The sequence below is a fragment of the Nothobranchius furzeri genome, chromosome 1 (genome assembly GCF_043380555.1).
Source record: "Nothobranchius furzeri strain GRZ-AD chromosome 1, NfurGRZ-RIMD1, whole genome shotgun sequence".
NCBI lineage: Eukaryota > Metazoa > Chordata > Actinopteri > Cyprinodontiformes > Nothobranchiidae > Nothobranchius > Nothobranchius furzeri.
Window position 1 is genome coordinate 109,554,450 of NC_091741.1, and position 24,861 is coordinate 109,579,310.

Genomic DNA, 24,861 nt, shown 5'->3' on the forward strand with positions numbered 1-24,861 from the left:
GTTTCAGGTGCTGCTGGGGCGTTTATCCTTCTTTCACTCCAGTCACATGACTCACCTGCTCAACTGCTAAGACCAGCTGATGGACTCAAACTTGGTTCAGGAACTTTGCTCTCCTCAGTCAAAAAGTAGCACATTCCTAAATGTCTACATGTCCTTATGTCTCAAGTTTATCTGTGTCCCTTTGTTCATTTTTCTGGATGTCCTAGGTTTGTGTCTTCCTGTGTCCCTGTCCAACAACCATAATTAAGTGTTTTTTTGCGAGTATGTCAGAAACACCACAGCTTCACGAGGACTTGCTTCTGCCTTGTGTCGTATTTGAATCTGTTTTGCAAGTTTTAGTTAAATCCTGATCCAGTCTGATGTGAAGCAGAGACCCCCAAAGGTCATCACTCACCTTCTGCACCTGCAATACATACACATCTATCGTTGTTACACACACACACACACACACACACACACACACACACACACAGAAGGAGGTGGAGTGTGTAATCTGTTGTTTGTTCCTTAGAACACCTCTACAGAACTGAAACCAAAACCTGCACAACACCAGGAAGTAGAGGGACTGGATAACACAATCCCACACACACCAGTGACAGCTCTTCCATAGGGGGCACTGCCCTTGCTGATGTGAAATAAAATCAGGTATTTACAATAGGGATGCTGATCCGATCACGCAATCAGATCAGAGTATCCCTATTGTATACATTTACAAATGATTGGAATCAGGTGAAACAGATCAGATTAACGTTATAAAACCTTAAAAGGCTGCAGCGTGTTGTGCGCTCTGCTGAGAAGGTCATTGGCTTCAAACTCCCCTCCATACAGGACCTGTACACTTCCAGGACGCTGAGGCGTGCAGGTCTGATCACAGCTGACCCATCTCCCCTGGACACAGTCTCTTTGACTCACTCCCATCTGGCAGGAGGCTCCGATCCATTCGAACCAGAACCTCTCACCACAAAAACAGTTTCTTCCCCTCTGCGGTCGGACCCATAAACAATCGTAGACCTGCCCACTCCAGTTTCTTTGTTCTAGTCACATGACCCTAATGCTGTGTTTGCACCTGAACTGACCCGCTCTGACCAGTACCTACACAGACTTGTATAAAGTAGTTGCTTCTCTAATTATTGCCTCCCTGTATTATTAACATTTCATTGTTTATTTCTTAATTCTAATTTTGCTTATCATTTAGTTTTTCTTGCACCAAGTACCGCAGCAATCCCTAATGTTGTGAGTCTCGCACACATGGCAATAAAACCTTCTGATTCTGCAATCAACAAGCAAGACCTCTGAATTGAAAATGACCTCATTTGAACAAGTCCCTCTACATCAATAATCACTGCTGCATGGACAAAAACACTAACGTCACAAAATGTATGGCAGGCAGGGAATTCAGACACCATAACATGTAGCTGTCTGCTAGCAGGCTAATGCAGAGCTAACGTGTCGCCTTAGGAGAGCAAAAATGTCTGCAGTGTGATCATAACCCGACAGAGATGGCAGTGCAACAGCCACTTGTAATGTGAGCATATTGGGAATTTTGCGTAGTGGAAAAGACAAAGCTGCATTCCACACTTCCAATCTGATATGCCACCTAAAGAACACTTCATTATCCTGAGGCTTTTCGCTACAGTAAATCACCCATATCCATTTAGTCCTAGTTCACCTTAACAAAAGACATCCTGCTCAACACCCCTAGGTCACTGCAGCAACTCAGACAAAAACACAGAGCCAGCCTACACTGAAAGATAAGTAAAAAAAAAATAAAGCTAAATTACCTACAGACAGGGAAAAGATCAAAGCCAAGATACCAGTATTTATTGCATTGACTGTCTGTGGTTGCAAACGCCTTCTTGAGCAACTGGAGACAGGGTATGAGGTACCCACATTCAGCTCTACAGGTGATGTGAAGAGGAAGGGGAGTCTTGATGACTGTGATGTGCCTGCTACATGCTAGCAATTTGGCATCGCAATGCTGATGAGAGCACACACCGCCACATACAAGCCCGTCTCATCAACCATGAGAGATCTGGGAGGCCCAATCCAAATACCCACACTTCTACCACTGCAACCCTCAATTGTGCATTCCCGTCCAGCGATGTGAGCAGCAAATTAGCTCAAGTATCCACAGTTGGAAGACGAGGAGATACGACGCAGTGCAGCAGGTCGATGACGTAATGTTCAAATGCCCCAACTATGCACACTTGTTTACTACACACTCAAAGCCTTACTTACTGTAGGCTGCAGCGGGACTGGGTCTGAGAGTGTATTTTGCAAAAGTGCACCATGCTGGTGATGAAATTTAGACTTTATGAATAAGATTTGCTGTTATTAGCATGCTACGCTAACGAGGCCCCACCCCCCCCCCACTCTCTCTCTCTCTCTCGCACGCACACACAAGTTACTCACATTGCTGGGCAGCACTTCCACTGTAGCATTGTAGAGTTTATCTCCATTTGTCTTGATGTTTCCAGTACGAAACAGGAACCTGAGGTTGAAGAACAAGACTGGGTCAGAACCGGGTCAGAACTCAGAAAACATCCAGTCTAAAACCTGCACAAAGCACACCAGATCTCCATTAGGTGGACTCCAATTTGAAAACTTTTTGAAAAACAAAAAATGCTTGTCTGCTAAATAAGTGTAAACTTCATTTCCAGTTTTGGTGTGTGTGTGCATGCGTGTGCGCGTGCACATGTGTGTGTGTGCGCTCGCAGATGTTGAATTAGCCAAACCAAGAAAACCTGGCCATCTCGGTCATTGTTTTATTCACAAACCTGCAGGTTTTCCATTAAACTAAGAAATGATTTTACATTGGGAGAGCTTGTCAGGAAGCAGCTAAATGTTACAAATCAGTCAGGCTCTGGCTCATTCTGCCGTTCCAACTCCACTAATCATACAGCTAAGCCTCTGCAATCACACATAAGCCTCTGCAATCAGGAAGCGAGGTGATTTGTACCTGATACAAAAGTATCATGAGGTCATCTGTGGGCATATGTCACACGAACATACCAGAGTCGGAGCTCGATCTTGTTTCTGAACAGCCATGGAGGTCAGGGGTCAGTAGAGTCTCCCGAACTCAGAGCTACCTCCTCTATCAGGATGGAAAACCAAAGTAACACCAAGAGATTCCTTCTCTTCCTTAATAGGTCAAATGGGAAGCTCAAACCCAGGTGAAGTGTTGCTGTTCTGGCTTACATAAAAGAGCTTCAGCGAGTCTCTTCAGAACAGCAAACAAATGCAGAAAGAAAAAAACATGTTTGTGTGGAAGTGAGTTCAGAGACTTTAACCTTGTGAGGAAATTATTCTCCCCCCTTCCTCCCTCCCCCATCTCTTAGATCTACTCTATTATTATGACCTAATTGTTCACAATTATTTGATGCAACCTTCTTGATCTTCCAAACTAGATGGCTTCTAGGTCACACACATACATGCACGCACACACAATGGCTTAATTTTGATATGGCACCTTCTATAGTTCTACAACCCCCCAAGGTGCTTTACAGCTCAATCAGTCATGCATCCATTAACCCACATTCACAATCTGATAGTGATTAGCTACGTTGGTGCACAGGCAACACCGGTCCCTCCAACCACGAGGCGAGGAGAAATGTGACACACTGTGCAGGATTCAAACCTGCAACCCTCCGGTTACGGGGCGGGCAATTGACTCTTCTGCCACCGTCGCTCTAGAAACCGATGCATCACTCACTCATATCCAGGGTAGCAGCACAGACACATGCAGCTAACAAAGACAAGCTAGCTACCCTTTGACATGGATGGGTTGGTGGAAGACGAAGAGGATGTAGTCTCCTTTGACTGGAGTTAACGCCCACAGGAAGTCTTCTCCCTGGTAAAGTCTGCTGAGGCTGTGCTGCTGGTAATGCTTCAGGCTACTGCTCAGCTCGGCTGGAGGGTTTTGGTGGGGCCGGAACAACGGTTGTTTGTCAAAGTCCTTGTCCTAAAGGGGAGCAACACACACACACACACACACACACACTTCGTTTGTCAAATGAACAACTTGAAAATAAGCTACATCTAGAACTGGTAGCAGGTATCAACAGGTTGGGAGCAAGGGGGAACCCGCAACCCCGAACCATCATATATCAGTGACCTGATTGTTCCATACGTTCCTAACCGAGCACTTCACTCTCAGACTGCAGGTTTACTGGTGGTTCCCAGAATATCTATAAAAAAAATGAATGGGAGGCAGATCTTTTAGCTATCAGGCTCCTCTCCTGTGGAACCAACTCCCAGCTTTAGTCCATGAGGCAGACACCTTGTCTACTTTTAAGACTTAACTTAAAACATTTTTATTTGATAGGGCCTTTGGTTAAAATCTGATGTTAGCCCAGATCAGTCAGTGACTTGATGCAATTTGCTGGGTTCCTTATATAGGAAACTTTATTTCTGATTGGCTTAATGAACTGACCTGAATTGGAATGTTTATTATGTGAAGTGCCTTGAGACGACTCTTGTCGTGATTTGGCGCTATATAAATAAACTTGAATTGAATTGAATCTGGACAAGTGGGGGAGTAGAGGGAGGTGGAGTGTACAGTCGGTAAAGACGGCTCTCCCTTGCCCTGCCTCCATCATGCCTCCATCTAAAAGGCTAGGTTATCCAGAGTTATCTCTGTAGTTATGCTGCTATAGGCTTAGACTGCTGGAGGACGTACTGACCACTTTCCGCTTCTTTCTTCTACAATCTGCTCTTTAACTATTATTTCCTGCTATTTCAGTTGTTAACTTTATTTTTCTCTAAGTGTTTTTCTCCCCAGAAGAAGCTACAATGATGTTCTGCTGAGCTGTGGTGGCCTCATGGAGGGGGCCACCAGCTTGAACACTGCTGCTAACCCCTTAAACATTCTTCCTCTCCTGATAATAACATTTTACTTTCTTTGACATCGAATCTGCTACTACTAGTTTACCTGTTTAATTATTGACCCTATGCACCTGACATCACGCCCTTCATGGGACCGCCCCGTTTGCCATGATGGACGGCAAAAAGACCGTTTACACACGTAGAAACTCTGGTGAAGCTAGTCAAAACAAGCCCGTTTGTAGTCTTTTATCGCTTTTATTTAGTTGGTTTCACAGCAAAATGGTAACAACTTGCTACGTGGCTGGCTGCACTAACAGACAAGGATGTAAAGTCAACTCGTTCATTTATTTATTTTTTTTTTCAAATAACGATCAAGACTGAGGATGGATATGAACTGCAGCAATCAATCAAATGGACTAGCAGCCCTCAGGTTTACAGCGAATGTGTTTTTAGCAGGTAAGATTAACATTGACTTATTTCATGACGAAGACAGGGACAGGTACAAATGTGATGTGTTCTTCTGATGGATGGATATTCCACCATGGAGGACGTGCGGTACTGTCCACTGCAGTGAAATGTGAGATAATTAATTACAATGTTGCTCCAATGTATGATTAGGTGTGTTAAAATTACGTTATTTGGTACGAGCGTCGCCGTTAAGAGAGATCTTGTCTCATCCTGATGTGAGAGCAGCAGCTGAACACGCGGTGACACCACCAGCAACAAAAACTAGTAGGGATCCGGACATTTGTTTTAATCAGCTTCGGTGTAGAGTGAAACGCTGTTTATAACAATGTTATAAATCCAGTCGGGTGAATTTAGGCAAAGTAGGCAGCTTGTTTACATGGGTGAACAGCTGCAGAGAGAATTTAAGCTAACGTTCGTAAGCTAGTTAATAACGCTTAACTTTTGTAAATACCGCTCTCTATGAGCCCCATCTAGGTGCGCTACTTCCTCTGATAACTGAACATGGGCTTGAACTAGTAGAGAGAATGCTAAAGATCGCAAAAATCAATTTCAGGCTTTACTTTTTCCTTTGTTTATTGCTCATGTCGCTCACTGTTTACATGCTTTTGCCATCCAGTATGGCGAACCCAGGTGATTAGGTGACGTAGGTGCAAAGGGTCAATAGATTCACTGGGATAAATACAATAAAGTGTATCCCTCACAAATAGAATATTTACTAAGACATCACAATGTAACCATGGAAACACTACTTGTCTTTGTCTGTGTGTGTGTGTGTGTGTGTGTGTGTGTGTGTGTGTGTGTGTGCGTGTGTGTGTGCGTGCGTGTGTCTGCTCTGTCTTCTCGATCCCCAGTGAGTCTTGGTGGATGGCTGCTTATACTGAGCCAGGATCCTCTGGAGGTTTCTTGTTAAAAGGGAGTTTTCCTCTCCACTGTCGCTAAATGCTTTCTTAGTATGAGGATTGTTGAAAAGACTGACACTAGTCAGTGACTTGATGCAATTTGCTGGGTTCCTTATATAGGAAGCATTTTTCTGATTGGCTTAATGAACTGACCTGTACTGGAATATTTTATTATGTGAAGTGCCTTGAGACGACTGTTGTCATGATTTGGCGCTATATAGATAAACTTGAATTGAACCTGAAGCCAACAAAAAGTGTCAAAAATCGCAGTTCCACCCTCATCCACTAGGGGCTGGCATCAGAAGTGAGCAAATCCTTCTTGACTCCCATGTTAAAAATGCCAATGTCACAGCAGAAATAATCATGTTTACAGCCTAGTTTGAAAAACTATTTTAGTTTAATAGATCTAGTTCACATTCATGACAAATATGAGGGGGATGCATTTTTTTTGTAACTCTTCCATTTAGGTGTAATTAAATGCTTGAAATTATGAAGAATTAGATTTGATTGACAGGTAGCAAACAGCAAGATTTGGAGTCTTCATCCATGATTTGTAAACATTTCTCCTCTGGTTGGTCAAATGCAGTGCGACTCTTCTGCTGCTTCCATTCCCTGTTCTTAGAGTAAAAAAGGTGTTCTGCCATGTTGCGGAGTTGCTAATGCTAACGGTTAGCTTCTACTAGCCTAGACGCACTCTGCTCTCTGGTCACTAAATCCTTTCTCGTCATGTACCATGATGGACGAATCGATTAATGCCAATTTACGTAGATCTGTGTAGCTTTTTCTGACCTACTTCCAGTATATTTTCTTTCAGCGGCTGGGTCAATATATAATTTTGGGAGATTTTGAGTTAGAAAAATTCTGGAAAAAAACATCTTTATTTACAAAACATTATTTTTCCTGATAAAGCATCTCTGAAATATTTTGTTTTAGTCATTGCCAAGCTCAGGCATAACTGATTTCAGAAATTTAGTTTTAAAAACGAGATGTTTACTCATTATTTTGTCAACTATGTTACGGACAAAACCTATAAGTTTTAACTTTTATTAAATGTCATACATTTAAAAAAAATCATTACTCTTGGAAGAATATGTGTCTATTTACCTACCTTTTAAATAAAAATCCCCAGTTAATTATGAAAATACATATTTTGTTCTATTGAAACCCTACATTTCAAGTGATGAAGTAAACAGTCTTTATATGTTGTCCCCAAACTGCTTAGATCCATGATAATTCTCTTGATGAAATTTTGCTGAGGTATGCATTTGACTGCTACTCAGTTTCTAAATATTTACTTGGAGATTAGGGAACCACTGAAATACATACATTTTAAAAAACATTATGGTAACTTAAATGACAGCCCAGGATCATAGTTGACAAAAGTAACATAGTCGACTGGACATGAGAAGGTAGGATGATGCATTTAAGAAAAACAATTCTAAACTAACAATTATTATATGTTAGCAAATCTTTTAGAGCATGTAATCAACACCTGTTGGTGTCATCATGACATAAAGGAGAAATACAGACTCATCAGTTTACAAGGAACAATTGTAACTTTATTAACATGTGCATAGATCATAACATAGAAAACAACAAAAGAAGTATCAAAATAGCACACAAAAATTCCACCATGTAAACATTTTAAAAATTATGTTTGTGAGATCAAATACAGTAGTGCATTGTATTGAATAAAAATGTATATTGCACTGCACTAAGTAACTTTAACCAAATAGTGCTTTATTTTATTGGTCAACAGAATAAGTGTGCTGCATGTGATCAACATTTTAATAGTGCAAACAGTCATATGGTAAAAACATTCATATGTCAGAATCTAAGTAAAACATTGGCATTACCCCATGACTTCCAGGCACCCATAAAACTGGTGAAGAGAGAACACCCCCCCCAGTTTTCTAACCCAAGAACATGGCCAATTATGGTTTGTTTTTCAATGACTTGATCAAGCTCAATCAAGTAATCTTTGTGTCTTAATGTCTGTTTATATACGTGTGTGTGTGTGTCTGTGTGTGTGTGTGTGTGTGTGTGTGTGTGTGTGTGTGTGTGTGTGAGTGTGTGTGTGTGTGTGTGTTGTGTGTGTGTGTATGGGTGTGCATGTGTACCTGTTTGTCTGTTTGGGTGTGTGTGTGTCTGTGTATTTGCGCGCATTCCTTAGCCATGAAGATATGATTTGGCAATATTTTCCCACACATTTCTTATTTCAACATGACATGCTGTCACGTGCTGTGGGGCAGGAATCAACCTGAGCACATCCTCAAATGGATACCAGAGTGCATGCTCTCGCATTGGCCAGTAGTAACGATTGTGTCCCACTCTGTGCATGCACTTGACATAAATATGTGTCTCACTCATTTCAAGAATGGTTCCAGGGTAAACCTCATCATCATATCTGATGACACACCACTGACCAACAGTGTCATCCCACTGTACTTTAAGGTCTGGTTGCTTTTGGTGCAATGGAGAAACAGCAGAGTTGACTTTGAAGTCGAAGGCCTGAGGTTGGTAACAGTGACATTGCAGAATCTGCTTTGTTGAGCACAGGCAGCTCACATCACGGTATGTCAGTTTCCCTGGTGCTTTTGTTATAACAGGATATCCGCGGGTCCTTAAAAAGTCTTAAATTTACTTTTCCAAATTTAAGGCCTTGAAAATCCTTCAAAATGACAAATAATACTTAAATACTGTTTCCAAAGGTCTTAAATTACCAAAGACCCAATAAACTAGATTATTTTATTTCTATGACATTTTCGTGAATTTCTAGTTAGTGTTCAGCATTTTTTGTGTACGATGTTGGCGTAAGCGGAACCGTACACATTCAGTTGGTTGTGAAAGGGGGATATTTTTAGATGAGCACATTAGCTGGTTAAGCTAGTGGGAGCTTGCGCCATGGGGAAGTGCAAGTTTAATGGTAAATGGATGGTTAATCCCATGTTCGCGACGTGGTTAGCACCGGTTCCAGGCAATAGCTGGAAATTATAGCAGAAAATAAAATTTTTTAAATAGCTTAAATTTGGTCAAAGTGGCCTTAAAAAACGTCTTAAAAAGTCTTAAATTTGGCTCCCTTAAACCTGCAGATACCCTGTATAACCTGGTGAATCCACATAGTGCAAGGTACAGCGGGGAGTCATTGTGGCATCTGCTGTATGGCCTTTTCCACTGTAGCCTCTTCAATGTAGAAGATCTTGACAGCTGTATTGGCATTTGTCAATGCATTGAAAAGATGTTTAGCAGTGGAAATGTCTTCACCTTGGCTCACCAATCTGTCAGCTGTTCTCTTCAGAAGGCCTCAAACCCCATCAGGGGCACCCTTTCCGTGGCTGACCTCAAAAAAGTTCCAAGTGCCAGCAGTGAAGCCCTGGTTGTACAATTCAGTTGTCAACATGTAAAAGTTGCCCTTCTGCCTGTATTGTGAGCAGGGACCATTGCTGAAAAAGTGGATAATTGACACCGTTGGGTATGTTTCTTTCAGACGGTTAAGGACTGGGGAAAGGTGTGCCCATATGGCAGGTGGACCTGTTTCTTTGCATGGCGAAATTGTTGTGAAGTACAAGTGGTCTTCATCCCCACCAACATAGAGAACCCCTGTATGAAGAGTTGCTTGTTGATGAGAAGAGGCAAAGTGGACAGCTTGAATCTCTTTGTGAAACTTGCAAGAGTAGTTTTCTGAGAAATCAATGTGTATAAGGCATTCATTACTCTTCATGTTCTTTTTCAATTCCCGGTAATAGTTAAACTGGGTCTTGATGTTGAACAAGTGCCTTTTGAAGTTTTTGAGCTGTTTCTGGAAAGTCTCAATCAGGTCCTCCAAAGAACTCTCCATTTCCCTCTTCACAGTTATATTCACAGGCACCTTTTCCTTGCTGTTGCCACTTTTCTTCTCTCAGAGGACTGTTTCGGTTGTCCACTGCACACAAGAAACTTGGCTTTGACCATCATAGCCAGACTGAATCTTGAGGTCTTGTAGTTTGCAGTTCTTGCATTCTGCATACATGCATGGCTTAAATGTTGGATTACAGCAAGTTTACTCCGCAAGAGACTCCAACTCTGCTCTCTTCAGAAGTTTAAGTCCATGAAGTTTCTCCACAATAAATTCCAAGTTTTCATGCACCTTACAAAGACATGTATCTCTGTCTGCAATGGTTGGATGGACTACCCAGTATGGGCGCATTCGGCAGAATCAAAGATACTTTATTAATCCCAGAGGGAAATTAGAGTACACACAATTCAGAGATCAGACATACATGGGCAAGACACATGACAAGAATTGGTGACTGTGGTCATTCGCAACCAGGGGCGGATTTAGGACTGACAAAGATCCGGGGCTTAATACACACATGCGCGCGCGTGCACACACACACACACACGTGACACACACTAGTCAACATCATATATGTTTGTCTTGTACCACATCATTTTTAATCTGAAGCTACATATTAAGCATTTTCAGGGCAGAGTATTGTTCCTGTTAGTGTTTAGTGTGAGATGATAGTGAATATTCCTTTTCTTTCTCCATCAACTTTACCTGATAGTAAGCTAACTTTAGGCAAACCAGCAGCACAACAAATATTTTCAAATAAGACTCACAAACCTGAGTCAGCACCAGTCTCATCAAAGCTGGGGTTCTGTCGCGGTCCTTTTGGTCTAAAAAACGTCTTTATGTCCATCTTCACTCATGCGTTTCAGGCAGAGAGTGTAGAAGAGGCTGCTGAAGGGCTTCTTCTTCAGTGGTGGAGGCTCAGGCAGGCTATATACAAACTACTGCCAGCTGCTCCCTCTCTGTAGGACTTTGGTACTGCATGTTACTTCCGCATTTTAGATCCAGGGCTTTTCATAAAACATTCGGGGCTTGAGCCCAAGTAGCCGGGCCTAACGCCGCCCCTGTTCGCAACCATGAGTCACGCTACCTTAATAGAGATAAGAGGGTTACATGAGGGTTGGTTCAGGTGGAGGAAAAAAAGGCACTTCAGACTTACCCTCCCACCAGGAGGGCAGCTTTGCTCTGCAAAGAAGAGTGTGTAAGACAGTTTGCTAGAGGGATTTTCCAGCAGGAATTTCCGATGGAGGTTTTTCATGATGCCAGTCATAAACCGCTTCTGCTTTTTAACTTTTCCCTTTGTTACAGTCTGTTTTTGACCTGCTGTTAAACGGCTTACGTTGCCTGGTGTAAAAGGCAACAAGCTGGTCATGCAGTTTTGAGTGTGTGGATTTATATTTCTTCCTGGTAAAACAGGCTATTTTGTCCATATTTGTGTTCACATTCTTGCAGAACCCTTTGACTGAGACACCCATTGTCTCATGAATGATTTTCTGGAGCCTGTATTTTGTCAATATTTTTCCAGATACGATTCTGGCGATTAGGTTCCTGGTATTTTCTTTTGCTGCACACTGACATTTTTGTTTGAGGCTTTTCACAAGTGCATGATGGTAGACCAGAGTTATCCGCACATCATTACTGACTGAACTTGTTCCAAGCATCCTTGTCGTTCTTTTCCTAGGAGAGTCGACACTGCACAGTAGCCGTTCATAGCGCTTACGATATTTGTCTGATGTTTTTGTTTGAGCTTAAGCTTTTCCTTGAGTTTCTGATTCTCAATGTATATGTTCTTGTACTGTCTTCTTATTGTCCTTCTTCCTTGTATTCTCTGTCTGAAATTACATGTAGACATTTTAAAATTGTTTTCGAACATTGCAGCTGTCACTTTTAGCATTAGAAATGAATTATCACCATGGAGATTTGCATTTTAATCTAACATTTTAATTCATCTAGTAATTTTTCATGACATATCTGTTTCATATACTTTCTACATAGCCTACCTACATAGTTCTGTTTGAGGTACATAACCTTCTAACCTTCCTGGTTGTGGAACTGGTTGCTCCTCACTGTCAGGACTCAAGAGGTGGGGTAACTATAGCAGAAGCCTGTTTCTTTCAGCGTCTGCTCTGCTCCTGAGCTCTTCTCCAGACCTTTCTCTTTGCATGTTTTTCTCTCTCACTCTGTTCAGATATGGGCTTATAGTATGCACCTTTCTCCCTCATGTCTCTCCATTCCTGCCGGCCTTTTGCCAAGTATGCCTCCTTTTTGCAGGATCGGCATCTCGCCGTGCACGGTAACGGTGCTGCTTTTCTGCAGCAGATAATCGTGGCATTTGCCTGAAAAACAAGTTCATATTTATAATATTTATTGCACAGTACTTTGTAGTTAATGTACAGTTAGAATATTAAATGAACTTCTGAAAACTACAAGAACATGTACTCTTGGTCAACTAAGTCGCCTTTGCAGAGTAACATAGTTGACAGGTAACCTAGTTGACATTTTTGTTGTTTTCAGGGTTAAAATCAAAATGGCTGCCTAGCACTAGACACCACATGGCATTTTTACAGAGAGATTCTTCTAAATATTATATATACAACTGAGTAAAATTAAAATTTAAAATTATTTAACTAGTCATTGTATTAACATTGTTGACATATGACATAAGTACACACTTGCCCCAAGCACTACTTTAGGTGAAGTAACTGAAGAAGTGGAGAGAGAACATACCTTGGAGTCTTTCCAGTTGTCTCTTCAGGAGGAAATGACATCATGTGGAGCAGGTCATGTAATTTGGAGTAAACACTCTTCCTTGAGGGGTGTATTGGCTATGGGTAACTTAGATGACAGTGACTTCTCAGACACAAATTCAATTTGTTAATTTCTATTTAAAATGTGACATATTGCCCCCAAAAAAACATATGTGTCATAATTACCTCAACTTAATGTAAAGAATACAATTAAAACTGTTTTTGAATAAGTATTTTAAATTATTGTTTAGCAAATGAGATGGTCATTGTAATTCATTTCGGACGGTTATTTTGTTGACATTTTAGGGATATCTAGTCATTTTTATAAATAAATTATTATTTCCATAAGAAGTAACTATGGCATTTGTAAAGATAAGATCATCACGAACATAGAGGACTTTTAAATTTTTATTTTAATAAACATGTTTGCAAGATAAATCTGATAAACATGAAAACTCCTGCAATTATATATTGACCCAGCTAATAGGGATGCACCAATACAGATACTGGTATCGGTAAAAGTTAAATGATACCAATGCAGTTGCTTGAAAGTGGCTTCACTGTAACTTGTCATTTGTGTTCACCTAATATTTTAGTTTTGTGATCATTTCTATCCATATATTTTACTTTTTATCTAACTCAGTATTTTTCTGTTGAAAGCAGACTAGACAATATAACCTGTATTCCAATTCATAGCATTTTTCTGTGTGGTAGAAGTATCGGTATTGGTAATCAGTATCTGCGAGTACTCAGATCCAAGTATCGTTATCGTATCAGTCTGGAAAAAAATTGTATCATTGCATCCTAGCAGCTAATACAGGAAATAGGGATAGAACACTATTTTCATGTTTAACATGCACATGAATGATACATTTCTCAGTAAACCTCTTCTTCATATGAGCTTCACGGAAATGGTTAGAGGGCTAAAAACTCCTACCTTCAAGTGCTGAACTTTTCCAGGCAGGGAGGAGTGAAGGCCAACATGCTGGAAGAGAGACGGTTTGTATCTCTGCTTCAGCCGGTTTTTCTGTTGCTCACAGTCTTTCTGCATGAGACCAAACAAACATTTGTGAAAAATAAAAGCACAACAAAATTACAGTTATATAAATATCTCAGGGAAAAGAAATGTTGGAGACTTCTGGTCAGGGGTATTGACATGGGAAGAAAATGAGATTATCACTCACACAGAGTGAGATGGTTAAAGACATGCATACGAGCACAAGGCTGGAAAAGATGTCACTAATGAAATGTTAGGAGACTGTGTAAGTCCATCACACGCACACACACTTTCATTGTCTGGTGGTTGTCACCTCAGTACACCCATCTCATGCCAGATGTGCAGGGGCAGGAACAGCTGTTTTGAAACGGGCTGCATTCCACTTCTGGTTTGGGTTGCTGTAACTGTACTTGGGGATTTTTATGGCATTTTAATGGTTTTATGTATGTCTGACTTTAATGCTGTGTTTTTATTGGCGTACAGCGCTTTATAAATAAAGTTGAACTTGAAATTCTGCAATTGCACTTCTTAGTTGTCCTAATGCTTACAAGCTTTCAATGCTTCTGCACTTTCCTCTCCACCTCAAATGCAAAATGAGTTACATCAAATGGAACATTTGTCATGAAACAACTGGAACAGCTGGCTGAAGACCAAGGTGAATCACTGTGACCCAACAGGAAGAACCAGTCTATGTCTGATGTCATCTAACCTCTTTCTCACCTGGAGTCCTGCACTCGTGTCAGACTGATCTTTCTGGATTTCAGTTCACCATCATCCCTCAGGCACTCATCACACAGACTCCTGCTGTCAGACCCAAACTAACCATGTGAAAGTGCTTTTTGCACTTCCTGATGGACTGGCCCCAATATGTGAAGATGCATGGAGTTTCTAGCTTGGCAAGTCAGACTAAATAAATGTATTATTTAGTCTGGAACGTTCCATTGACGGCTCTCGGTCGTGGGGCTTGTTCTACCGTTGTCTTTCAAACGATCTCTGCATGCTACTGCAGAATGAACAAAGTGACGTACTCACCGCAACGCATGTTGGTAAACGAGGCGGTCTGTTGTTGAAAATACAACCTTTTTCTAAATAAAAGGACTTAAATCCATCTATCTGCTCCTTATTCTAATAAAGCCTAAGTCCAAATTGTCCAAAATTGATGTAAAAGCCATTTCAAACAAACTGCCACCATCTTGTTCCACTCCCGCCCACCAGACAAATAGAGGGCCCTGATTTGCTTACAAAGCGGATAGAGCGCTGTGATTGGCCCACAGTGTTAAAGGAAGTGCTCTATCAGTTTGAAACCCCTATAGAGAGCAGTGATTGGCCAGCCAGACTGCTGCTAGGGGCTGTGGAGATTCCAATGGAGCTTTGCAAAGCAGGAATTTGGTCTAGTTCACTTGGCTAGGGAGTTTCCCCATATACCACTTTCCTCCACCCACCCATACATACTAATGATTGTTCCGCAAGACCTCCTGCTGGTAATGTTAAGTTCTTAGACGACAACAATAACCCTTTTTACATAACGCCTTGGCGGCATCAGGGAGCCTTAGGTCATTTAGAAGTGGTCAGACCATGGCGGTAATGTGGCGCAATCGTGTCCTTTTTATAAAAGATTAGGTGATGGTGGCGGTCTCTGTGATGCCGTGGACTTCCGTTTGGACATAACTTGTTTTTATTCCGATTAAAGCCGCGATCATTAGGTTTTTTTTTTAACAAGCCGCTCCTAAAGGCGTCTGTTCCCATCAGTCCCTGTGCAGTCTCTGATGATCTGAGCTTCAACTCTAACAGAGAGACGCTCACGGATCGCAGCGGCGCTCCAGTTTGCCGTCTCAGCCGATTTTGTTCAAAAAGCAAAACTTACTGCCTGTGTTTACTTTCATTTTCTATATATTTGCCGACCGGAGCTCGGCATTAACTCCCCATGTCATCATGGCACCAGCTCAGTGGCCAAGTGGTAGAGTGTCCACCCTGCGACTGGGAGATCAGGGCTCAAATTCCTGGTCGGGTCATACCAAGAACTTTGTAAAAATGGGACCCAATGCCTCCCTGCTTGACACGCAGCATTAAGGGGTTGGATTGGAGGGTTAAACCACCAAATGGTTCCTGAGCGCGGCCGTGTCTGCAGCTCACTGCTCCCCCAGGAGATGGGTCAAATGCGGAGAACATATTTTGCACACACATCAGTGTGTGTGTGACAACTGACGGGACTTTAATCTTTAATCCCTCTGCTGCGTCATGGCGCAATAGCTGTTTATAAGACAGACCATTACCGCAATATTACTTCCAAGTGAGGCGGAACGAATGGCGCAAAACTGACGCAATGCCATGCCGGCATGGCGCTTTTGTAAGACACACCGTTGCAGTAATATTATGCCAGTTTTCCAGCACACTTATTGGAGGGCGACATAGGAGCTTCTAACTGGTGGATGACAAACAACCAGAGTACTGACAGGGCAAAGAAAAAGCCACAGAGATGTTGAAAATGGCTAAATACTAGCCCCCGCACATGACCTCCAGCTGTACATGGACCACCAACACAACCAGCATAAAAAAAACATCTGCCTCCTTTCCACCGATCTGGTCCGTAGGTGTATCAGCCCATTTTTTACTTTCACTAAGTACAAGACCAATCAAAAATATTCACACACTTTATTACCTTTAGAAACAACAGAAGAGTACTAAAGCATGGATGTAGTTATCAGAATAAATTTAAACAGTATTTTAATTGTTTAGACTGATGGATCTCTCTTTTTTTAAATAAATTTAAAGCACCAAAAATTAAGCATGCAAATGTGAACAAACTAAAATGCATTTTTGTGCGTTTAGACTTTTTTTCCTACTGTGGGTGCAGCCGACTTACGTTATCTTTCTCAGGGTTGCAAACCTTCACCCACAGAAGGTGGTCCAACAACCAGTCAATGGGTTTGTCTTTGTGGAACATTAGGAAGAACTCTGCAATCATTGGCAGGTCATGAGTCTTGAACATTTTGCCTGGCAAACACACAAATACACACATTTACCAGCTGAAGACAGCAGACTGAAAACCAAACCAAGCAGGATCTACCAAGCACACCTATGAATCCGAGTTGGGAGAATTCCAGGTACAGCCATTCGTCTGAAGCCGTTTGGGTGGTGAAGGTCTTCATGTCGCTGTAATATCCAGCCTTTGCCACAATGTCGTCTTCTAACTGGAAAAGTGTAAATTTTTCTTCAGAACATTTTAGGGCTTTTTGACACAAACAGAACCATTGAAGGGGCCCTCATCCATCAACCCTACTTACGCACAGATTTACACAAATTTCATGCAAGTGATTTCACACATTGTGTGGTATTTACCTACTTGTACGAGTGCGTTGAAATGTTCCTAAATATAAGAACAGCTGCGGCCGCAGGGTTGTCGGTGCCTGTCATGGAAGCAGAGTCTGGGGACTTTGGGGTTGGACTCTCCATTCTCGGGGGCCGAGGTCACCAAGGTGGCCAAAACGCTCCTCAGTGGCAAGGCCCAGGGGTGGACGAGATCCACCCAGAGTTCCTTAAAGCTGTGGATGTTGTGGGGCTGTGTTGGTTGATGCAGCTCTGCAGTATCGCATGGACATCGGGGCAGTTCCACTGGATTGGCAGACCGGGATGGTGGACCCCCTATTTAAAACCGCAGGGTGTGTTCCAACTACAAGGGGATCACACTCCTGAGCCTCCCTGGTAAGGTCTATTCAGGGGTTCTGGAGAGGAGGGTCCATCGGATTGTCGAACCTCAGACTCAGGAGAAGCAATGTGGTTTTCGTCCTGGCCGTGGAACACTGGACCAGCTCTATACCCTTAGAAGGGTCCCAGAGAGTGCGTGGGATCTCGCCCAACCAACCAATCTACATGTGTTTGGTGAATTTGGAGAAAGTGTTTGATTGCGTCCCCCGAGGGTCCCTGTAGGGAGCACTCTAGGGGTATGGGGTACCAGGGTCTGGAGAAGACTGCCGGTGCCGTTGACTTCTGTGGTATTTGGAGCACGTAGCTCTACCCCAAATACAAACCGTCTAGCCTGAGATACCTTCCAGGTGACTGCTGGAGGATCTATTTAGCATCTGATGCAGTTTGCAAAGAAGGTTTCACCTTGAGGTCAAAAAGAGGATGGTTCATTATGCTTTGCTTACTCAGTCAGCCAAACAGCGCAGCAGGCTAGAACCGGCTTGTTCAGGAAGTGAACTCTTTTATTAACCATTGTTCATCAATTTGGACAAATCAGCATTTGACAAGTTAAAGTGGACATTATCAAACAAACACCTCAGACACTTAGAGAGGTTATTTCACCTAATGTGGAGTAAATCTTATTAAACATTAATGTGAAGTAAATATGTGAAACATTCATAATAATGTTATTAATGTGTGAATATACTGATAAACAAATCATTACTAAATCCAACAAATAGACTAATCTGGTGTACCGTAATTTAAGATCTGGAATAAATCATTATAGGAATAAATATTCATGTTAACCCATCATTCATTACTTTAGTGCATTCAACATTATTAAAACACTTTAGATTTAAACATATTGTCGGTATCACAGAATATTATTGTAACAACCTGTAAAAGTAGAAAATCATTTTATGAGCCATAAAAGATAACTTTATTAAAAAGGATTTGATCAAAGAGACTTGTGTCTTCACAGGCGCCTTGGTGTCTTGTGATATGGCAACACGATAAGTTATGGATGAGTTAAAGATACTGTTCAACTTCATAGATGCTCATATCGACACCTCCAGTGTCAGATTGGCCTGCCCTTTATGAAGAAAATTAACCTCCGGTCATTTTGGTGAAAAACACGCCTTGAGCTACGCTACAGTAAGTCGAGCTTGTTTCTGTTGAGAGTTGGACTCCACCAAGGCTGCCCTTTATCATCGATTCTGTTCATAACTTTTATGGACAGGATTTCTAGGCGCAGCCAAGGTGTTGAGGGGATCTGTTCTGGTGGCCTGAGGATCGGGTTTCTGCTTTTTGCAGATGATGTGGTCCTGTTGGCTTCATCAGAACATGATATGCAGCTTTCACTGGAGCGGTTCGCAGCCGAGTGTGAAGCAGCTGGGATAACAATCAGTTCCTCTAAATCAGAGACATGGTCTTGAATCAGAAAAGGGTAGAATGCCTTCTCCAGGTCAGGGATGAGGTCCTGCCTCAAGTGGAGGAGTTTAAGTATCTCGGGGTCTTGTTCTCGAGTGAGGGAAAGGTGGAGCGTGAGATCGACAGGCGGATTGATGCTGCGTCTGCAGTGATGCGGGTCTTGTACCGGTCTGTCGTGGTGAAGAGAGAGCTGACCCAGAAGGTGAAGCTCTTGATTTACCGGTCGTTCTACGTTCCTACCCTCACCTATGGCCACAAGTTTTGGGTAGTGACCGAAAGAACGAGATTGCAATGAGACTGTGGATACAAGCGGTCAAAATTAGTTTTCTCCACAGGATGGCTGGGCTCTGCCTTAGAGATAGGGTGAGAAGCTCGGTCATCCGGGAGGGGCTCGGAGTAGACCCGCTGCTCCTCTATGTCAAGAGGAACCAGTCAAGGTGGCCCAAGGGAAGACCCAGGACACACTGGAGGGACTTTGTCTGTTGGCTGGCCAAGGAACACCTTGGGATTTCCCCAGAGAAGCTGGCCCAAGTGGCTGGGGAGAGGGAAGTCTTGGCCTCTCAGCTTAGGCTACTGCCCCTACGAACTGACTCCGGATAAGCAATTGGCAAAATGGGTGGATGAATGGATGGAGGAACAGCTCAGATCATTTGTACAAACAGCATCTATTTGTAAAACGTGGGAACCACAAACACTGAAGGTCTCAGTCATCCAAGCGTGTTCTTCATCCACAAATAATTTTTACCCATTACGTAATTGTGTCTGTGCAGAATCCACTTTATCACATAACTGGTGTAAAAACCAATAAAAGACCCCTGTGACTGACAGGAATCTGACATGGTATTGGCTGATCTGGTGTTTTTGGAGGAAGTGGCAGAGCGTGCACTCTAGAGAGAACGGGTCCTTCGTGATTCCGTAAGAAGATCCTTCTGGAGCTATGCCGGGATTTGGGACCCTTTGTGGAGTGACAGACAAACCACACAAATCTGGATCAAGTCCAGAGTCAGTTACTAATAACTAACCCCCCAGAACCTCCTCCACTCTGCTCCAAGAACCAACACACGTTGCCAAGGTAACCAAACTAATTGACTGCTCTGTACTCAGACAACAAACTTTTCCAAACTAGAACTAACTCCAAACAGAACGTGGACACAACTCCTCAGATATAAACACCAGAATGGAACTTCTGTTACTCCATGATTTTTCATAGTCTATTTTATGTTGAACCATTTCATCTTAATTTCAGACTGGGACCTCTACTCCATCTCGACTGTGTTTAAAACCTCTGAAATGTGTTTAGTTCTCTTCTACTTCGGCAGCCAGCACCTCAGTCTTTTGGCAGTTCGTGCTAACATTCTAAATTTCATTGGTAGGATGGATTATAGGATAGTTTCTACTAACGTTTGATGAATGAGGGTCGTCCCAGTCCTGGTTATGGGCTGGTGCCAGAACTAGTGCTAAGCCGGTTCTAACTGGCTCCTTTCCCCCCAGACTGGAGGTTAAGTCGCCTGAATAAACATTCACTTTGTTGCAAAGCCAGTCCTTTTTGATTTCTGCTTTACAACATATAAAAATAAACTATTCATGTATAGCATGTGAAGCATGTTTAGGCTCTGGCAACAAACTAGCTCTGGAAGCAACTCAGTCAAAAAAACAAATCGGAGACCTGAAATACTGGATGAACTAGAGGTATGAGCCTCAGTGCGGTTGGCAGGTTTATTTGATTCAGGTAAATCATTTGTCCTGATGATGCTTGACCTCAGTGCAGCTTTTGATACTGTGGACCATAACATCTTCTGGAGAGACTCACAAACTGGACGGGACTATCAGGCACAGTGTTTGGCTTGTTCCAATCCTATCTCAAAGACTGGGGCTATGTTGTCTCTATTAGGGACTACCAATCAAAGCGGGTCACCATGACATGTGGGGTCCCCCAAGGCTCAATTCTAGGACCACTACTCTTTAATCTCTATATGCTCCCCCTGGGTCAGGTCATACTTAATAACAACATTGCCTATCATAGCTATGCTGATGACACCCAGATCTACCTAGCCCTATCACCTAGCGACTATTGGCCACCGGACTCACTCTGTCAGTGTCTAGAACGAGTAAACGACTGGATGCAGTCGAACTTCCTTCAGCTAAACAAAGACAAGAGTGAAGTTATTGTCTTTGGCAACAAGAAGGACAGAATGGATGTTATTGCTCAGCTGGACTCTACGGGAATAAAGACAAAGACTCGGATTAGAAATCTTGGTGTTATTGTTGACTCCAACCTGAGCTTCTCTGGACATATTAAGGCTTTAACTAAATCAGCGATTTATCAACTTCATCAATCATCAAGAGTCAGAGGTCTCATGTCCAGACCAGATTTAGAGAAACGTATTCATGCTTTTATTTCTAGTTGGCTGGATTATTGCAATGGTCTAACTGGTCTTCCAAAAAAAGCAGTGAAGCAACTGCAGCTTGTTCAGAATGCTGCTGCTAGAGTCTTAACTAGAACTTAAGCCTGGTTTATGCTTCTCCGTCTGCATCAGTGCAGAGACACGCAACGCCATGATCCGTCCTTGCGTAGGGCTCCGGCAGGCCCGCAAGTACGTACGGAGTCGAGCCCACTTTTTTAAACATCCGTCGAACGAGACGGATTACGCAAGCTTGTGATTGGTCAGGATGCCGCTGTTGTTTGCAGCGCCGCCATTGCAAAGAGAGCCGAGGATAACTAGCGGCAGACACGGAGGAGCTTGAAGAATGCCTCGCGAAAAAACTCCAAAAATATGAACATTTCATCCTCCCGTGACTGGAGGAGTGAAAAGTTGCGCAGCAAGCGTTTTATTTGTGGACGGAAATGACAGGATGTCTGTGTTAAAAGTCTCTTATATACTCAAAAAACACAATATAAACACACTATCTTGGACCGATACATGACAGGATACCACAGAACAGCGCTACGCCCTGTGTTGTCCTGCCGGGGAATTGCTTTGCAACACTCCCCAGGAGACGGAGAAGTAAAAGAGCAAAACGCTTCCGTCAATCCGTGCGTGTCTGTCCCTTGCAGAGCTGACAGAGAAGCATAAACCAGGCTTAAGAGAACGGAGCACATCATTCCTGTTCTTAGATCCCTACACTGGTTACCAGTAAACCACAGAATAGATTTCAAAGTGCTCCTACTAGTTTATAAATCACTCAGTGGCATGGGACCAAAATACATGTCAGATCTCATTCCTGTATGTACACCCAGCAGGGCTCTGAGATCCCTTGGAAACAATCAGCTGGTAGAACCTCGGGTCAGAACAAAATGTGGTGGAGATGCATTTAGTTACTATGCTGCTCACGTATGGAATCAGCTTCCCCATGATATCTGATTAACCCAACCCTAGTGTTGTTTAAAACAAAAATAAAACCCTTGTGTACTCATCAGCATTTTAAAAGCATTATTTCTTATGCTGCGACATCTCCACTATAGCCTGTGCTGTAACTTTGTCTTCTCCTTTAGCTCTAAACTGTAATTCTATCTGTGTGTATTTTAATTTGTGTTTTCATATCATGTCCTGATAATTGTAAAGCACATTGAATTGTCTCCGTGTTTGAAATGTGCTCTATAAAGAAAGCTTCCTTGTCTGGAGCTTAAAGAAGCAGCTGTAACCAAATGTAATTGACTTTGATGCATTTCAACAAAGCTGAATTCTGTAATTTGCAGCAGCAGAACCATCCAGCCTCGACTCCTAGCTGCGTCTACATGCAACTTAATAATGGGAGGGAACTTAAAGACCAAGTTTTCTAGTTTTTTTTTTTTTTTACATATTTGCAGCAGTCTCTAGTATAAATGAATGCCTTGTAATCTGAACACTGAGGAAAAAACAGCAGTGCGCCATTTTCAGGAACTAGAAGTGAGCCACATTACAGCTGAGCTTCAGATGGCAGGATTTGATTGGCTAACAGCAACACGACTCTACCGCTGACTGTTTGCTCTGCAACGTTGATGTTTTATCCCCACAAATAACACAAGCCTGGAGGAGTTCTGCTGTGTGGTGGAGTTGCTAATGCTAATTGTTAGCTTCTACTAGCCGAGACGCTCTCTGCTGTTTCCTGGACGCTAAACCAACAACAGCCTTCCTCGTCATGAGTCCAGATGGGTGAGTCCATGAATGTTAAGTGACAGTGTGACGTAGATCTGTCAGGCTTTTCTAATACTAGAGTTTCACCGTCTGTTTTCTTACAGAAGATAAAGCAGGAGATAGGTGTAGGAGACTATTGGCATGTTCAGCCTGCATATTAAACTCAAGAGTGACTGATCTTATTTAAAAAAGTAAAAAAACAATTTCTCAGTGAACTTGCTCTTTAAGTCGGAGTCTCACCTGAACATAATAGGTTCCTCTGTCCTGAGCATACAGCATGAGGAAGCTGTAGTCCAAGTTCTGCTTTGTTCTCCATCTGAAACACGTGCGGGGCAACGTTAAGTTCTGTGGCCCAAAAACAGGCATCCAATTATCCATCCATCCATCCACCCACCCATCCATCTTCGATGGAAGGCGTGTGAATCTCTATGCATACTTGACTCTGTTCTTGGAGTCTCCAAACGTCTCTTTGAGGGTGTTGAAGTTGGGGTAGTAATGCTGTGAAGGTGAGATGACCTCTATCAAACCGGACTCCACCTCCTTTGGAAATCTGCAGAGGAAGATTTAGTCTGCATCACTTAACTTTACTTTACAGAGGTTTGAAAACCAACTTTCCTTCGAGTCTTTCAACAGACTGACTGTGTAAGTCTCACATTTATAACTTGCTGTTCACATGCTGTTTAAGTAAACTGAAACAAAGTCTGCAAGGGGGAGGCTGTAGCGCCAGCAGCCTGATGTAACCTAATATAAACCAGTTAACTATCTTAGACATTTCTCACACCCAGCAGCTTGTGTACAAACTGTGCAGCCCTACAAAAACACCTTAGGAGTTCCTGAAAATCCGTAGAAAACATTCCAAGCTAAACACTGGGATAGATAAAAACCCACAGGAGAAATCGGTGACAGTAAGCTGAGCTGGAAGTACTCACCTCTCCACGATGATCCGGGCCACTCTGCCCACATAGTCTGAGTCTGACTGAATAAAAGAAATGATTATGAGTCAGAGCAGGATTCCCAAAGATTTGGTCCTAACCATTTGCTGATGTGATGCAGTCCCTGGAAAGCCAGACCTCGTGAAACCAGCTTTCTTTTAACTGACTTAAACGAAAAGGTCCACACAAACAAAACTGGTTCAACAGGTGCGTGTGTCCATGCACGTGTGTGTCCATGTGTGTGTGTGTGCTGCAGAAACACACCGATTTACATCAGAGGGAACTAGTTTACATAAATTTACATGCACTGAGTAAAAAACACCCAACAGTCCACTGCTGCTGATTAAAGACTAGTCCAAGAAGTGAGCTCAAGGCTGTCTGTCAAAGGTCTAGCATCCGCTTCCAGTTTTACATCTAATATAAAAATAAACCGAAGTGTGTTTGATCAGCAGTGAATTCAAGTACATGGTAATAAAGAGTTTATAACCTCAGCAACAAAGACGATGATGAGGAGATCCAGGCTTTGTGACGAGGACAGGCTGGAGAGCAAAGAGCTGAGAGTGTTGAGAAGGTAACTTTGCTTCTGCCGCTTCACCGTGGGAATCCCCAGGACCATGGATACTGTAGAGGGACACACACGCATGCAGGCGCACGCACACACACACACACACACACACACATACACACACACACACACACACACACACACACACACACACACACACACACACACACAACTTTTCTTTCATCTGCATTCCCCAAAGACTCAGAGCGGTTTTTGGGTCTGGAGTTAGTTTGTGGGTCAGGTTTTAGATAGATCTAGGGTTGGTGAGGGGACTCCTGCCAAAGCCAATGCCCCTCCATGTCTAAAGGAGCCAGATGGACCCTGGACCCCTGAGAAAGCAACATGTCTAACCAAATATTTCATGGGT

General features: G+C 42.7%; 1 protein-coding gene across 3 annotated transcripts in view; it reads right to left on the reverse strand.

Moving 5' to 3' along the window:
- LOC107386978 (alpha-1,3-mannosyl-glycoprotein 4-beta-N-acetylglucosaminyltransferase A) overlaps positions 1 to 24,861 on the reverse strand; it is a 39,804-nt gene that overhangs the window by 11,705 nt on the left and 3,238 nt on the right. For all 3 annotated transcript variants that reach the window (XM_054738879.2, XM_015961730.3, XM_070553102.1), the window contains 9 exons: positions 24,417 to 24,550; positions 23,927 to 23,973; positions 23,434 to 23,547; positions 23,238 to 23,313; positions 16,844 to 16,958; positions 16,631 to 16,761; positions 13,708 to 13,815; positions 3,768 to 3,961; positions 2,413 to 2,491 (listed from right to left, as the gene is read on the reverse strand). In XM_054738879.2, coding sequence (XP_054594854.2) covers positions 2,413 to 2,491; positions 3,768 to 3,961; positions 13,708 to 13,815; positions 16,631 to 16,761; positions 16,844 to 16,958; positions 23,238 to 23,313; positions 23,434 to 23,547; positions 23,927 to 23,973; positions 24,417 to 24,550 — 998 coding nt within the window. The remainder of the gene's footprint in view (positions 1 to 2,412; positions 2,492 to 3,767; positions 3,962 to 13,707; positions 13,816 to 16,630; positions 16,762 to 16,843; positions 16,959 to 23,237; positions 23,314 to 23,433; positions 23,548 to 23,926; positions 23,974 to 24,416; positions 24,551 to 24,861) is intronic.